Below are 14,858 nucleotides of genomic sequence, written 5' to 3' on the forward strand. Positions count from 1 at the left end.
GCGCCGCTCGCTTGGGTGCGCCGCTCGCTTGGGTGCGCCGCTCGCTTGGGTGCGCCGCTCGCATGTGGATTACGTTATATCCGACCTTGTCTCTTGAGCACGCTGAGTGATATGCATGACATCCAGACTTCGGACTGGTACAACAGAAGTGTTTGGGCTGGGTATGGAGAAAAATCAGTAAGAGGGCGAGCTTACAACCCCCCTAAAACACCATGGCCGGATTCCAGCCCATCTTTTGAACCCTGGCAACCAACACAAACGTGGTCCCCGCGAGACAGAAAATGCCCGCAAACACCTTGACGCCCCACCAGCCACTGGGCGTCTCGAGAATCGCTCCGCTTATGGGCGACGTCGTGAGGGCGCCAATGGAGCTGATGGCGAAGAGAAGTCCCGTGCGCCAACCAATCTCCGCCATGGGAGACACCTGCGCGACGAGTGGCGCGATGAGGGAGACGTAGGCGCCCGAAGTGAAGCCAAAGAGGGCTGCGAAGACGATGATGCCAGCATTGCTCGAGTCAGGGATCCAGAGGGCGAGGATCCATAGACCAGAGAGGTAGCAGACTACGATGAAGATGTTGTATCGACCGATTTTGTCGCCAAGAATCCCAGAAGCAATGCGGCCGAACAGTGAAGCGGCATTCAGGATGGCGGGCAGGTACTGCGCGAGGTTGGGGGCCATGCCCACACTGACGGCCTGAGACGGCAGATAGTTGATCGGGACAAAGATACCATAGGTGAAGCAGAAGAAGCCCAGCAACAGGAGGACATATGGCACCTCCTTGAAGGGCTGGGTGATCTGTGCCTTGGACAGCCGCTGGGGACTGGGCGGGCTGCGGGCGCGGACCGTCAGGTTGGCGATGACGAGCAGTACCAGGAGCAGGAAGCCGCTGATGCGCATGGCCCAGCCGTAGCCGACCTCTCGGATGAGGTTGGGGACCATGATGGGGAAGACGACACCGCCCACGCTGGAGCCGGTGGACAGGATGCCGAACGCCGCGCCGCGCTTGGTGGTGAACCAGCCGTGGATGCAGTTGAGCGAGGGCTGGAAGATGGCCGAGACACCAATGGCCGAGCAGACACCCTGGGCCAGCAGGATCTGGTAGTACTTTGTGGCGAGGCTGGTCATCATGATGCCAAAGACGTGTAGCAGACTCCCGCCAAAGACCAGCCAGCGCGGGCCGAAACGGTCGTACAGTTGCCCAACAATGGGACCCATGCTCATCATGAAGAAGAGCTGCAGCGAGGGGATCCAGGCAATCGTGCTGGGCGAGTAGTCTGATAAAAGGTCATTCTGGTAGTATTCCTGAAAGGTGCCGATGCCTATGCGCAGTAAGGTGTCAGTCCAAAACTTCCAACGACTCTACGGGTGTGCTGCGGTTTGCTTGGAGATCTCACTGTTCAGCCATCCGAATGAGCAGAAGGAGGTACACCAGACCCCCAGAACGACCGTCCAAGCGGCGAGCCCGCCGTCGGGAGGCTCCGAATCGGTCGTCGTCTTTTCCCCTGTGGCTTGCTCCAGGCTGGGGTCGTCAGGGTGAAGCGTGGGCGACTGCGATCGCCGCGTCGTCTGCGACGGCTCTGCGCTGTCTCTTGCTGACATGGCGAAACGAGTGAACTGACTTGATGACTGGACTGGCAATGAGCTGTTGCGTCGCGCAGAAACGAGCTGTACAGGAGTGAGAGAGATCCCAAGAATCACCACCTCGCTATCCGTATTATTAAGCCCCTTTGCGCGAGCTGCACTAGGGAGAATGTCCTCCTTGCATCCTGGGCTCGGCCTCGGAATTAATATGCAGGGTCAAGCGCGAGCTCCGCTCGAGAAGCACAGACGCCAGGCTGCTGTCCGTAATGAAGCGTTGCACTGGGTGAGTGGTTGGTGCGTGGTGAGTGAATGGTTGGTGAATGAATGGCTCATCGATATTGTCTTGCGAACAATAGTGCGTCATCGCCATGTTTACCTGCGTCTGATGGATCAACTTGCCGTTGTAACAAAAGTCGTCTCCTAATGTTTGAGTCGTAGCATGAGAAACTCATCCCTGCCAGGGTCGCTGGGTGAGGGACGAGATGTGCCGACTGCCGAAGTGCGGAAGTGCGGAAATACGGAAGTGCGAGCAAACGCGTTTCTTAGTTTTCATATTGATTGATTATCCGGCTCGACACCGGCGTATTGCCGTGGCAGAGTTATCCTGCGTTGCCTACGGAATATTTGCAGACCAACAATGCTAATCTTGGCAGCTTCATTGTCTCCATCTTGGTGGCTTGCAGGTCATCACAAGGCTACTAGGCTTACCAATCTGGGCAGCAAGGTAGCGAATAGAAGCAACTCGGAATCGTATTTAATCTAAGACAGGTCTCTCTCGCGATCATCACCCCTCTCTCTACAGGCGAAGACCACAGATAGCCTTGGACATGCACTCGCTGCAGGGTATGCCGTTGGTCGTGTACTCCGTGGACGAGCTCTTCCCAGACGGACAGCCTCCAAACGAAGCACCGCCTGAGACAGCTTGGCTGCACGGTTGCGGCTTGCTGTCGCTGGAGATGGTATTACCGCAGCCGGAGACGTTGCAGGTGATGTACACCCAAAGAATGGTGCACATGGTTTCAATTATAATATCTTTGTAGTTATTTTCTCGCGAGTGTGTTCAAACCGGGGCGCGTTCGATGTTGTGCTGATGAGGACACCATCAAGTCGACTTAGAGACATCCAGTAGATGACCAACAACATTCATCTGTATAAACGACCGAAAACCACATGGCCTATGTTCTGGATTGATTGGTGCTGTACTACATACGAAATTCTGTCGATTGTTTGATCCTTTGGAGCCTTAGTACAAAGCTACATTGCGTGTACGCGACGTAGCTGGGCTGCTCTAGGGTAGGTATGCAACAGTTATAGGACAGGTCACATGACAAGACCATATAATCTTGGCACAATCTTCAGTCTCCGCCGTCACGATTCAAGCTTTCCTTGTGCATCTCTAGATCCGATCGCCACAGCATCGAACGTTCATCCCCAGTCTCGACAATATAGCTCCCCAGCGGCATTGCGTGTCTGCCTGGCGATACGTGCAACTGACGATCACGCTTCGCCATCAAACCAGCCGGAGAAGCCATGACGTTCCTCCCCACCACCCGCCTCGACTCTCCCGCGAAACCGGTTTTCCTCCCGCTCATCCATCCATCCATCCATCCACCCATTGATTCTACTACGTACGTGTGCAGCTTCTAGTTTTTCCATTCGACATTGTAGAAACGTGGTTCTGCGCCACACAGGTCTCCTAATTAGTCAGTGGCTTGCGGCGCTTGCTCCCTGGGCCCTCCCGCGCTCTGGTGACGACGCAGCACTGTAACCTTCCCTTCTCCCCGCCCGCCCCTTCTGAAACGTGCAATGGCATGACGTACTGATCGACTTCTCCGATGGCCTTGGTCCCTGTTTTTTTTAGAGATCCTTTCCAGGATGTAGCCAGGCAGGGTGGCCTCCAAGTCATGATATAAGCTGGCTACGTCGTCGGGACAGCCAGATGAGACCCTCAAGTTGACCTGTAAAGCAACCTCTACCATCAATATCCATACACAGTATATTCAACATGGAGTGGACCAAGCAGACGTATAACAGCCAGTACGAGAAGTGGGTGCCCTGGATGGAGGACATGTACCTCTACTACTTCACCAAGGACAACAAGACCAGCTACGCTGCCAAACGTACGTTCCAGATCCCTATCTATCTATCACCTCGCCATGCAGCCACCTGACCCGCGCAGAAAACCTTGACAAGTCCAAAGTCACGGGCGTCGACCAGGTCGACAAGCTCCAAGACGGCGTCAACGGTGTCGCCGCCGGCCAACTCGGACAGGGCGGTCTGCTCCAGCCTGTCGGCGACCTCACCTCCAAGGAGGGCGCCAACCGTGCCGAGCGTCAGGGCAAGGGCAACGACGGGAGCTACGTGCCCGGCCAGGAGAATCTAGCCAACGCCGCGTCGGGCGTCGCCGAGGGCGGCAAGAATGTCGCTGGCTCAGCTGCCTCGGGCCTCAAGGGCGCTGGCGGCTACCTAGGTCTCGGTGGCGGCAATAAGCAGGAGGGTGAGGAGAAAGAGCAGAAGTAGAAATATGATACCACGAACCATGCGACACGGAACCGACGGCAAGAAACAGAGCGAAGTTGAATTAATCCATAACCATTGCAATTAATGTTGAGAACGACAACGTTAAACAAAGCAGGGTATTTGACACAACGCAGTCCACTTCCTCACATTTTCTATTCCTCGTCCCAGGTGACCTTCATCGTCGTAGGGAAGGGCCAGATACTGCCCCAATCCTCGGTCAGGTACACATAGAAGCCTCCTGGGCGAGGAACCTTCTTCAGCAGACCCTGAGGTCCAGCAACCCTGCGCAAGTTCTTCTTGCGGAATACGGCGCGGAACAGCTCGGCGAGAGCGACCTGGCTGATGCCGCGGCCAAGACACGCGTGCGGGCCGTCGCCGTAGTGGATGTACGCACCTAGCGGACGACGGGGGTCGATAATGTCCGGGTTGGGGAAGTGCTTGGTGTCCTTGGCGGCACCCACAAACGAAACGAAGACGCGATCGCCCGCCTTGACGGATACTTCTCTACCGTCGTCTTCGACAATGGTGTCGTCGACAGAAGCCTTGCGATACAAGCCAAACGTACCGGCCATGCGGATGCCCTCCATGGCGTAGCCGAGGAGGAGGGCGTCGCTCTCGTCGGAAGATGGCTGCAGGGCGATGCGGCGAATCTCGTCCAAATAGTATTTGCCCTCCTCAGACAAGTACCAGTCGACAGCTTGGGCGAACTAATTCTAGGTTAGCGTTATTTTCGACGAACAAGACAAGACAGTCACTCACCACTTGGGCCTGGTTCGGCACCATGGCACCCGCCGTGGGCAGGATCTGGCTCCAGGTTATGTCGTACGCGCTCAGGCCAGCCTTCTTGAGACCCTTGGCCATGTTGACACCGTACGAGGACAGAGGATCGTCCTTGTTGGTTTTACCAGTAAAGAGACCGCCGATGCCGAGGGTCGTGGCCAGCTTGACGTTCAACTCAACAGCACCACCCAGCTTCTCCGTCACCTCCTTGGCGGCCTGGCGCAGGGGGAAGGACTTGGCAGGGTCAATGTCGAAAAATATGCACACAAAGATGGCAGAGAGCGCCTTGTACAGCTCCTGCTCCGAGAAGACACCCTTGGGGTTCTCGCGCGTCTTCAGCGGCAGGTTAAACATGCGCGAGACAAAGTGCGTATGCGCGAGATTGCCAACATCACGGATCAGGTCCACCTGACGTGCACCAGCAAGCTTGTACGACTTCTCCGCGAGCAGCTTGTCGCCAATCATGGCGTAGAAAGACTTGATGGACTCTTTCCAGCCATCCTTGTACAGCAGACTACTCATGATCTTGCGCTGCTCCGCGTGCTGTGGCGTGTCACCCGACAGCATGAAGCGTCGGCCGCCATCGCCCATCAGGAAGCCCAGCCCTTCCTCCCAGCACACCTTGTACTTCTTCTGGTTGTTGAGGATGTACTTGGCACCGCCGTAGCTGGTAATGTTCACTCGGGGTGTCTGGAAGGTGGGGCGGTCGAAGCTGAAGCGATCGACGCGACCCAAGTTGGTCAGGATCCTGCGGTTCTCGTCGGGCGTGACCATTGGGTAGTGCGCATAAACAGAGTCGCCCTTGAAGTGGTTGGGGAAAGCACGGATGAACAGCTTGTAGAAGACACAGCCGTGGTTGACGTTCAGATCGTAGTCGACCTCCTTGTACCCCCAGTTGGTCAGGTTTCCTGGGTGATAATCGGTCGTGTAGTAGCGATCACCACGGACGAGGGCCACTGCATCCGACAGGACCACACGCGAGACGGTGTAGGTGGGTGCAATACCGACACCGGGAACCATGGGGGACTTGGCCTCCTCAGCGACGATGCCGGGGTAGAGCTCGACGTTGTCAGGGTGTTGGTACAAGTTACGTAGCTGCTCGGCAATCTCGGGGTCCGAGTTGATTTCCTCAAAGGTGTCGTAACCCTTCATACCAAAGTGCTTGCGGAACTCGTTGAGTCCAGCGAGATTCCAGCGGCGGCCACGGATAATGCCCAACATCTCCACAGGCTTCATGATCCGAGGCACGTTACGCCCGCCAAAGGCACCACCAGGCTGCTCAATTGCCGTGGCAAGCGCCTCCATCAACTCATCGTCGTTGAAGCGGCCATCGGGACCACGCTGGAAGCCACTGAATGTGCGCTCGGAGGGTTCCTCGGGGATGGAGGCCTCGAATTTCTTGAGGGCCATCATCAGGGCCCGCATGTCCATCTTGCCATAGTCCTCCCCCAGAAGCTCCACGTAAAAGTCTTTGATCCACTGCTCGTCCATCTCAGAGATGCACGAGTGCCAGCGGTAGCAAAGGTTGAACTCGGCAGAAACAACGTTGCCGACGCCTGCCTCGGAGCCTTCCTTGGTACCAGCAGAGACACCCATCTCTTGTCGAGGATCTAGGGTCCACGTGGTATCGGCTCTGTTTAGATTGACAATGTTGCGTACGTAGTCGATCAGGGTGATGTTGATGTAGAGACCACTTGTCACGAGGCGCGCGGTCTGGAAGAGCTCCTCGTCACGCTTCTTCAAGGCAGCGGCAGCCTGCTCCTCGCTCATGTCAGGAGTAGGGGCTGGAAAACGATTGCCCTCATTGATGTCGGCAAGGTTGGTGGCGACATGATTGTGGAAGCGATTGAACATGATCAGAAGAATGATGACACCGGGCGGGTTGCCAATGAGGCGCTTGTCGGCGAACGTATCAGGCTTCAACATGCCGTCCTTGAACGTGCGGATCGAGTCCTGCTGGTCCTGGGTGTTGCCATATAGCGGTGCGAGATCAAGGTACGAGGAAGTGTCGTTCTTGTTCTGATCCTGCATGTTGGTCCAGAACAGATCTACCAATGTCAGTCATGTTCCACTCCAGGAGCCACAGGGGACATACCGTGGATGATAATAGTCGCCCAGTACCAAAGAATTGACGAGACATTATTCGGGTTTTTGCGAAATCCATCGCGCGCCATGACCGCCTCAAAGATGGCCTCGGGGTCGGGCTGAGCTCCAAGCTGGACATGCTTTGGCTTGACAGAACGCGCATACGTGTGCCCCCGCGCGCCTAGCTCTGGCATGACAGGGTTCTACTCATCAATCAGTCGGATTGAATCCTAAAGAAATCCCGATTTTGAACTCACATTGCCCCAACCATCTGGGCGTCGGTACTTGGAATCAGGACCAACATAAAGCAGGGGTGGATGGTCCAAAGAGTTCCAAAGCTTGTCGATGAAGCTGTTGGTCAAGGCCTCCTGGGTCCGCGAGTGATCTGGGAGTCCAGCGACCAGCTGAATCGTTCGTTCCATGAGCATGGTCTTGTCGTCTTGCTGAGTTTCACCCTTGAGCTTGGCCGAGATGATACCCTTAAGGGTTTGGAGCTCTGGGCTACATTAGCTTATGCCGACGGACGTCAAAAAAGCCAGTCCTCACCATAGAGGCCGATGCGGCTGAGGTCCTGGCCGATGCCAGGCCTCTGTGTTGTCTTTGGGTAGTTTCCATCTCCCATTTGCGTGGGCAACGGACGCTTGGACGCCTTCCGCAGCGCCATGAGGCTCCCGAGCTTCGAAGTCTCCTTGGGCTTGGACGATTCGCCTAGGGGAGCAGGCTCCGATTTCTTGCCGCTCGAACGTGCCGGGGCCCCATTGGTCTTATTTTGAAAGCCATTTGCCTTGTAGCCATTCTGGCCTGGATTGCTGCCATTTTCCTTCGAGTCAGCCATATTAATGAGCGGTGCGCAAGCTCGCGACAGGTGGGAGCATAGGTCAACCAAGCCTTGAAACCCAGAGCTGGGTGACTTCCCCTCTTAAGGCACCACGCATGCTGTAGAGAGCAGCTCGTGTCTCGTCGACTGCATGCCTCGCTCCACACGCCAGCTCCCTTTCCTCACAGCTTCATTCAGCTTTCAGTCACTGTGAAGACAAGGGAGGGCCCAATGTTTGTCGTCATGTCTTAAAGTAGGGCCTGGGGTGGGTGGTAACACCACTACTGCATGCCGGTCCACTTGGTGGACATGCATCGCTTCTCGAGCGATCGCAAAGTCGGCAGACCGCAGATGGCGCCTTTTAAGGTAACATCTGCCATCTTCGCTAAAGTAATGCCACCAGAGACGGCGGTCCGCATGTGGCTGTTGCTTCTGCCACCACACACATACCGCCCGCACCGCTCTCACGAGCATCGCTAACATCAACCAATCCGAGCGGTAGTAGCGTGTGGAAGCCAGTAGGGTCGCGATAGGTAGAACATGTTTTTGGGGGCTCGTACGAGTAACCAAACTATACCAGGGCTTAAATGACTGGCGCGGAGTCCGGCATTGTATTGCATACGAGCGCTTCTCGGACGTCCAGTCATCGTGGCCTCTGCACTTGGGTTCCAGACTCGCGTGATACAGCCTGCCCTTGTGCAACAGACTGAGCGATTGCCAGATTGCTTCTCGCCAAGCTGCGAAAAAGATCCAAGATTAGTTTGAATTGGCGGGTCGTAATTGGAGGACCGGCCGAGACAACCAAGCCTCATATCCGAGCTAGGGCCTTCCCACCTAGGGGCCAGCGATCCATGCCGCGAGTCGTGAGCGGCTGGAGTCGCTACACTGACCTTGTCCTGGAAAAACAAGCCAATACGTAATCAAGCCTTGGTAGCTAAGATCGACAGATTTCCTAGATTTGAATCGACAGATTCGCAGACCGCAAACGCCATCATCTCGTTCGGGAGGGGACATCTCTGATGCGCATCTCGATTAGAGTCAGCGGTCTTTAGAACCTTCAGCCAGTCTCAGGACGATGGTTTGTCCCCCATGTTGCATCCAAACTCGAAGATGAAGAAAGCGGCAAGTTCCCAGGCCGGCATCAGTACCGGGCACCGGCGAGCTAGTGTCGATAGTCGGGAGCGGCCCGCTTGGAGACACAAGTGGTGTCGTCTTTTGCTGCTTTACATCGTTCGAGGCTTCGGCTACAGCATTGGTCGAGCCATTCCAGCGAGACGGCGAGAACTTGTGAACTGGCTTTGTTGCGACGGCGACGGCCAAACACAGCCGCAGGCGATCGCAATTTGATGCCAAGTGAGCAATAGACGCCGGTCGCCCAAGCAGGGAAAGTCGCGACATATCTAGTCGCCATGTTCGCAGCTGAACATGTGCCCACACCGGTATCATGCACGTTCCACCATTCTTTCACGTACAACGGTCAGCGAATCTCGTCCTACCCTTGTGCAGATCACTGAGGCAAGTGGTATAGACTAACTAATTCTGCTGATCGCCGCTGATCTGGTCGAACGATCCAGTGAAGCTGGTGCCTAGCTCTTCGATCCGCGACTGACCCGGAGATTTAGGAGACGGAGCTATTGCACATGTTCTCAAGTGTCTTTCTCCCCAGCGCCTAATTCGTGAGCGCTGGATCAAAGTGAGCGCCATCTCGTGCGGGAGCGGCAGTGTATGGACACAATGTCCCCACCTCAATCTGCCGGCGACTGAAACCTGCAGATTCAGCTGGGCCGGCTAGGCCAGCTTGGGCCAGCCTCTCCTCCGCTCCAATAAGAAAAGGTAATAATCGAACGGCTTCGCTTCTGCTATGGGCACCAGCCTTTGACCGTGTAGCCAGTTGAGATTAGTACATGGGATACTGTGGAGTGACTGCGATTTTCCATCCCGTCAAGCTCACACGGAATAGACACTATGCGAGATTCAGCATTGTGATAGCAGCCAGTTGGGATGTGTTCAAGCCAGTGTATAAATCAAACTCCGGAGCTATGCACTTTACGGCGTCATTCAATCATCTACATCCCGCGTAGATCTTGAACATCAAAAGTCAACTTGTTGCTCTCATAGACGTGGCCTTCGGGTTGCATAGCGCCTCGGTATAGGTTGTCGATAGAATGTTGATGGAACGTGTCGCTGTGCGTGCAATTGAGAATATGCTCCAAGCCAGGAGGGTTCGTAAGCCGAAAAATGCCATATCTGTCCATGTTAGACAACTCATCCCTACAAATACTCATTTATGCAAACGAGGAAAAACTTACGATGGCTCAAACTTTGGGGCGCAGACAATGGCAATACTCTCTGGCATCATGATCTGGTACCCTGCATGGGTGTGAAGGTCTCGTGAGCTCATGAAGCAGGTCTGAGTCGGGTGTGTATGTATCCATCCGACCATGAGAAGGTCCTCTTTATCGCAAAAGTCAAACAAGGCTCCTTCGTTTTGTGTCTCGCACGTGTCTGATGTGGACTTTTGATCGGGAATGACGAGGCAGCGAACGAACAGGGCATTGTTCACCGGGGTGCCGCAGAGAATACCACACATCTCCAGCCCAGCTCTGGTGTTCTCCGCCGCGAGGCTGAGAAACTTCGCGCGTAAGCCGCCAGGCAAGAAGATGGATCGAATAGGATCGCCATTCTCCAGATATGCACCCGGTTTGAAGGCCAGACGCTCCTTCTTCGCAGGGCGGGGTGGCTCGATGGTGGTCTTTGGCGGGAGTGTAGGCCCCAGGCCACCTGACGGTTGAGGCGGCAGTGATGGGACCAATGCCTTGTACTCTTCGAGTGCAACTTTTCTCGGCGGCGGAGGAGGTTTCGACAGCGAGCCCATGCTGTCGAAATCATTCACCGCGGGTTCCTTGGGAGGAAGCGACGGCTGGAGTGGCGATGGCAACGACTGTTGCGATGGGGCCCTCTCGTAGTTCACTGGGCGTGACTTTGATATGGATGGATAGTTGTAGTTCTGGGACACAAAGGCCGTGTTTGTGTCTCCATGAAGCATGGCGTCGTGCTGGCCCTCTGAGCTTGGCGTGTCGAGCTGGCGCCTCGCAGCGGCCATCTGCCACTGGAGGTCGTTGTCCGTCGTGGAAGACGTTGGCTGTCGCCACTCCTCCCAGCGCCCAGCTTTCCTCCGCACCAAGCTCTCCTCCTCAGGGATGCCTGCCCGTCTCGACGCTCTTCTAGCTGTGTCTCGGCGAAGCAGTTCCCTCTGCGCCAGGTCGACAGCAAGCTCCTGGTGCTCTCCAGCGTCCAATATCTTGGCGTTGCCGGTCAATGTAGGGTCGCGTGCTGCAAAATCAGCATATCTGGAGGTCACCTCTGGCGACTTGCGGCTCGGCTCCTGTGCTGGTCTCATTCGCTCCCACTCTCGGCGCGCCTTCTCCAGTTCTGGTTTCAGCTGCTCGAGGTCGTCCATGACCTGACCGATTCGTCTCGATAATGCACGGCAGGCTTTTCGTTGCTCGGGATCTTTGTATTGTGGATGCTGAGGAATCCAGTGTAACACGAGAACCGAGTGTCGATAGAGCATCACGTACGCTCGAGCGTAGTCGCCTTCCGAAAGTGCAAAACTGGCCTGCGACGCTTGTTAGTCTTGGTTCCACACAGGCAGTCTGGATGGCTTGCCTCTTGGTATAGCGTCTCAGCGGCTCTTGTCCAGTGCCTCAGAGGGATGTTGTTGTTGAAAGAGAAGCTCTCCGCTTGGGCGACTAGCTCGCTGACCGACTGCGGCCTCGAGGGCCGCATAGCAACTCGACCGTCCATGCTGGTGATCGATACCGGGGGGTCAAGTACTGAATGCGAACAGCACTATTGGGAGCTTTCGTGTCGAGCGATGAGCTGTGGCACGCTACCAAGTCATCATGCTGGGGTGTCTGGCGTAGGCATCCACAACAGGAACGACTCGATCGACTGGCATCCGATGCGTAAGACGCAAGTCGTCCCCGAAGATTGTAGCTTCAGCCCGAGGAGAAACGAGAGCGATAGGAATGAAAGGATGTGCCAATGTGCGTAGGAGGACAGGTGACGGGAATCGCAAAGAACTTGTCGAGCATGGGATTCTGGATACAGGCGTGCCCCTCTAACATTCCGTGGAGGGAGCTACAGTGCATTCGGGGTTGGAGCAGACAGAGCTGGCTGGTGCGCCATGACGAAATGGTGCATTTATGCGGTTATCGGGGCCCTGATTATTCACGATATGCTTACGCCGAAAGGAGACCGTCGAGCAACATTTGGCCAGAAAACACGTAAGATCATGGACACAGACGATAAAGCGAATTTCACAAGCTGCTGAATGCAAGTTCAAGGGGTTGTTCGTAATCAAAAGAGTCTTACTGAGGTGCAGCTTGACCCTGACCTTGACCTTGTTGAGCAGCGGCTTGAGCTGCCGACTGGATCTGAATAATCTCGGTTTTCTTCTTCTCCATTTTGTCCTGGTTTTCCTTGATTTGGTCCTCCAGTCTCGATCTAGTACTGAGTCAATTTCCTTGAAGCTTCCATTCTGCCAGATGTGCGACGACTCACATTTCCCCGTTGATGAAATCCAGACGACCCTTGACCGTGTTCTCTGCCTCAAACTTGTCCTGCTTCAAGAGAACTGGGCCAACAAGCTTGAATATGGTCTCATCGTCCCCCAAACTGTCGAATTCCTGGGTCGCGTGAGCCACTTCTGTGATGTACTGCTCAGGTGGCTATACCTTTTGCACACCAGTGTTCTCTTGCTTCTGGCCTTCCAACCTTTGCCGCGAAGCGACAGTACCTTGGATCTCTGTACTCTTGGTCAGATTCCGCATGGTGGCCCCGGGTCTTCAAAATCACCTTGCTGGATCCTCTGGTAGTCTTCCGAAAGAGATTGCAATCTCGCCTGAGTATCGGCGGTCGCCATCTTGACGGAGCACCCTGCGACTTTTTGATAGCAGAATGAAGGTGAATAAGATGCTGACCGTCAGCTCAGGGGGTCGTGAGTCTCTTATCCCGTTCCAAATGCGCCTCCTGAGCGTTTGTTCGGTGTGCCCCTCCAAAAGGTCGTGCTCGAGTCGAGCCTCAATAGTGGGAGTGCTCCAGGCACCCGCTATGCGCATAACCTGCTTTCTTGTTTCCCCGCCAATCCGTCGAGACGCAGTCCACGGCAGGCTGGCAGGCTGGTGCAACTGGTTACTCGTGGTGCCTGGATAACGGTCTTTCCACTGTCACTCTGCTCTTATCGATCACAGGCGCAACATCGCCACGGGGATTGTAGACGTCTTTTTTTTTCTGTTGGTCTGCCATACACGATACCAGAGAGCCCATCGATACCGCGTCGAAACGACTGCCTACCACCATCATCGTCACGAGCTTCCTTGCCCTCCCCCGCGCCGAATCGACGATCCTCCTGCGCATCGCCCGCCAGAACACCCCATACCGCACACTTTGCTGAAGCTGTGCTACTCGACGACGCACCACAGCACCACAATGTCGGTCAACTTTCGCGACCGGGCCATTGCCGAGGTGCAAAAGGCCATCACGGCCGACCACAACCAGGAGTACCAAAAGGCCTTTGACCTCTACATGTCCTCCATGGAACTCTGGGTCAAGGCGCTCAAGTGGGAGAAGAACAAGGCACTCAAGGCGACGTTGCAGGAGAAAATGGCAACATACCTGGATCGCGCCGAGAAACTCAAGGTGTTCTTGCAGAACGAGGCCGAGGCAGGCAACAACGGCAGTGGGAAGTCCCTCATGGGCGTCAACGGTTCGAGCACTGGTAAGGCCAAGAGCGCGCCCGAGGACGACGACAACAAGAAGCTACGGAACGCGCTCTCGGGCGCCATCTTGCAAGAGCGGCCAAACGTGCGGTGGGAGGACATTGCTGGTCTGGAGGGTGCCAAGGAGACGTTGAAGGAGGCCGTCGTCCTGCCGATCAAATTCCCCTCGCTATTCCAGGGCAAGCGCCAAGCATGGAAGGGCATCTTGCTGTATGGCCCCCCAGGTACAGGCAAAAGTTACCTTGCAAAGGCCGTGGCTACGGAAGCCAACAGCACGTTCTTCAGTATCAGCAGTTCGGACCTGGTCAGCAAGTGGATGGGTGAGAGTGAACGCTTGGTCAAGGCGCTCTTCTCCATGGCGCGTGAGAACAAGCCATCAGTCATCTTCATTGATGAGATTGACGCGCTTTGTGGGCCGCGTGGTGAAGGCGAGTCCGAGGCATCAAGACGTATCAAGACGGAGATCCTGGTGCAAATGGATGGTGTAGGAAACGATAGCAAGGGTATCCTGGTGCTCGGCGCGACAAACATCCCGTGGCAACTAGATGCAGCCATCCGACGACGATTTCAACGACGTGTACACATTGGTCTACCTGACCTGAATGGCCGCGCCAGGATGTTCAGACTTGCGATTGGCGACACAGATACGGCATTGGTAGCAAGCGACTACAACATCCTGGCGCAAAAGTCAGAAGGCTTCTCTGGCAGTGATATTGCAAACGTGGTGCAATCTGCGCTGATGCGACCGGTGCGCAAGATTCTGCAAGCGACACATTTCAAGGCCGTAGGTTGCTCCCTCGCCAGGCTGCTTTTGCTTCACGACTAACGTTCGCCCCAGGTCATGAAAGATGGCAAGCGCATGCTGACTCCTTGTTCACCGGGTGAGCCCGATAAGATTGAAATGACCTACGATGACGTCGACTCGGAGGAACTCCTCGCGCCCGACGTATCACTCAAAGACTTTGAAGTGGCGTTGGACGACTCGCATCCGACGGTGTCAAAGGACGACATTGAGCGGCAGATTGAGTGGACGAACGAGTTTGGTAGCGAGGGAGCCTGAGAGGCTGCGGCTCTAGATCATGACGGTTTTGAGTTTCTTTTCAAGCGTAACGAAGAGAGCGCGTGTGGGACTTGGTTGATCAATGCCTGGCATGGCAGATGCCGCAATGGACTTTTACGTTAGTAGCCCGCATACATATATGTACAAATCCTTGAGGTCACCTCCAACGGGTGTGCGTTGACGTCGCAAGTTGCAACGGCTCCGTCCGGATCCCCATTCCCCACTAATTAC

At 55.4% G+C, this 14,858-nt stretch overlaps 5 protein-coding genes across 5 annotated transcripts; 2 read left to right on the forward strand and 3 right to left on the reverse strand.

The window, feature by feature from the left end:
* Positions 1-202: 202 nt before the first annotated feature.
* J7T54_005330 (monocarboxylate transporter 2) lies at positions 203-1,600 on the reverse strand (the record flags this gene model as incomplete). The annotated part of the gene is made up of 2 exons (XM_051509708.1): positions 203-1,320; positions 1,396-1,600. 2 exons carry the CDS (start codon positions 1,598-1,600, stop codon positions 203-205), a joined length of 1,323 nt encoding a protein of 440 aa, XP_051359280.1.
* Positions 1,601-3,587: 1,987 nt separating this feature from the next.
* J7T54_005331 (Transcription initiation factor TFIID subunit 11) lies at positions 3,588-4,102 on the forward strand (the record flags this gene model as incomplete). Its single annotated transcript, XM_051509709.1, has 2 exons — positions 3,588-3,702; positions 3,762-4,102. The coding sequence occupies 2 exons, from the start codon at positions 3,588-3,590 to the stop codon at positions 4,100-4,102; spliced, it is 456 nt and encodes a 151-aa protein (XP_051359281.1).
* A 152-nt stretch (positions 4,103-4,254) lies between these two features.
* Positions 4,255-7,802, reverse strand: J7T54_005332 (uncharacterized protein; the record flags this gene model as incomplete). Its single annotated transcript, XM_051509710.1, has 5 exons — positions 4,255-4,809; positions 4,862-6,930; positions 6,978-7,170; positions 7,225-7,463; positions 7,514-7,802. 5 exons carry the CDS (start codon positions 7,800-7,802, stop codon positions 4,255-4,257), a joined length of 3,345 nt encoding a protein of 1,114 aa, XP_051359282.1.
* A 2,048-nt stretch (positions 7,803-9,850) lies between these two features.
* Positions 9,851-12,711, reverse strand: J7T54_005333 (uncharacterized protein; the record flags this gene model as incomplete). Its single annotated transcript, XM_051509711.1, has 7 exons — positions 9,851-10,031; positions 10,094-11,297; positions 11,366-11,620; positions 12,162-12,223; positions 12,351-12,475; positions 12,524-12,594; positions 12,645-12,711. 7 exons carry the CDS (start codon positions 12,709-12,711, stop codon positions 9,851-9,853), a joined length of 1,965 nt encoding a protein of 654 aa, XP_051359283.1.
* Positions 12,712-13,277: 566 nt separating this feature from the next.
* J7T54_005334 (uncharacterized protein) lies at positions 13,278-14,627 on the forward strand (the record flags this gene model as incomplete). The annotated part of the gene is made up of 2 exons (XM_051509712.1): positions 13,278-14,351; positions 14,406-14,627. The coding sequence occupies 2 exons, from the start codon at positions 13,278-13,280 to the stop codon at positions 14,625-14,627; spliced, it is 1,296 nt and encodes a 431-aa protein (XP_051359284.1).
* Positions 14,628-14,858: the final 231 nt, after the last annotated feature.

This window comes from Emericellopsis cladophorae (assembly GCF_022114955.1).
Source record: "Emericellopsis cladophorae strain MUM 19.33 chromosome Unknown NODE_68_length_110240_cov_114_783829, whole genome shotgun sequence".
Taxonomy (NCBI): Eukaryota; Fungi; Ascomycota; class Sordariomycetes; order Hypocreales; family Bionectriaceae; genus Emericellopsis; species Emericellopsis cladophorae.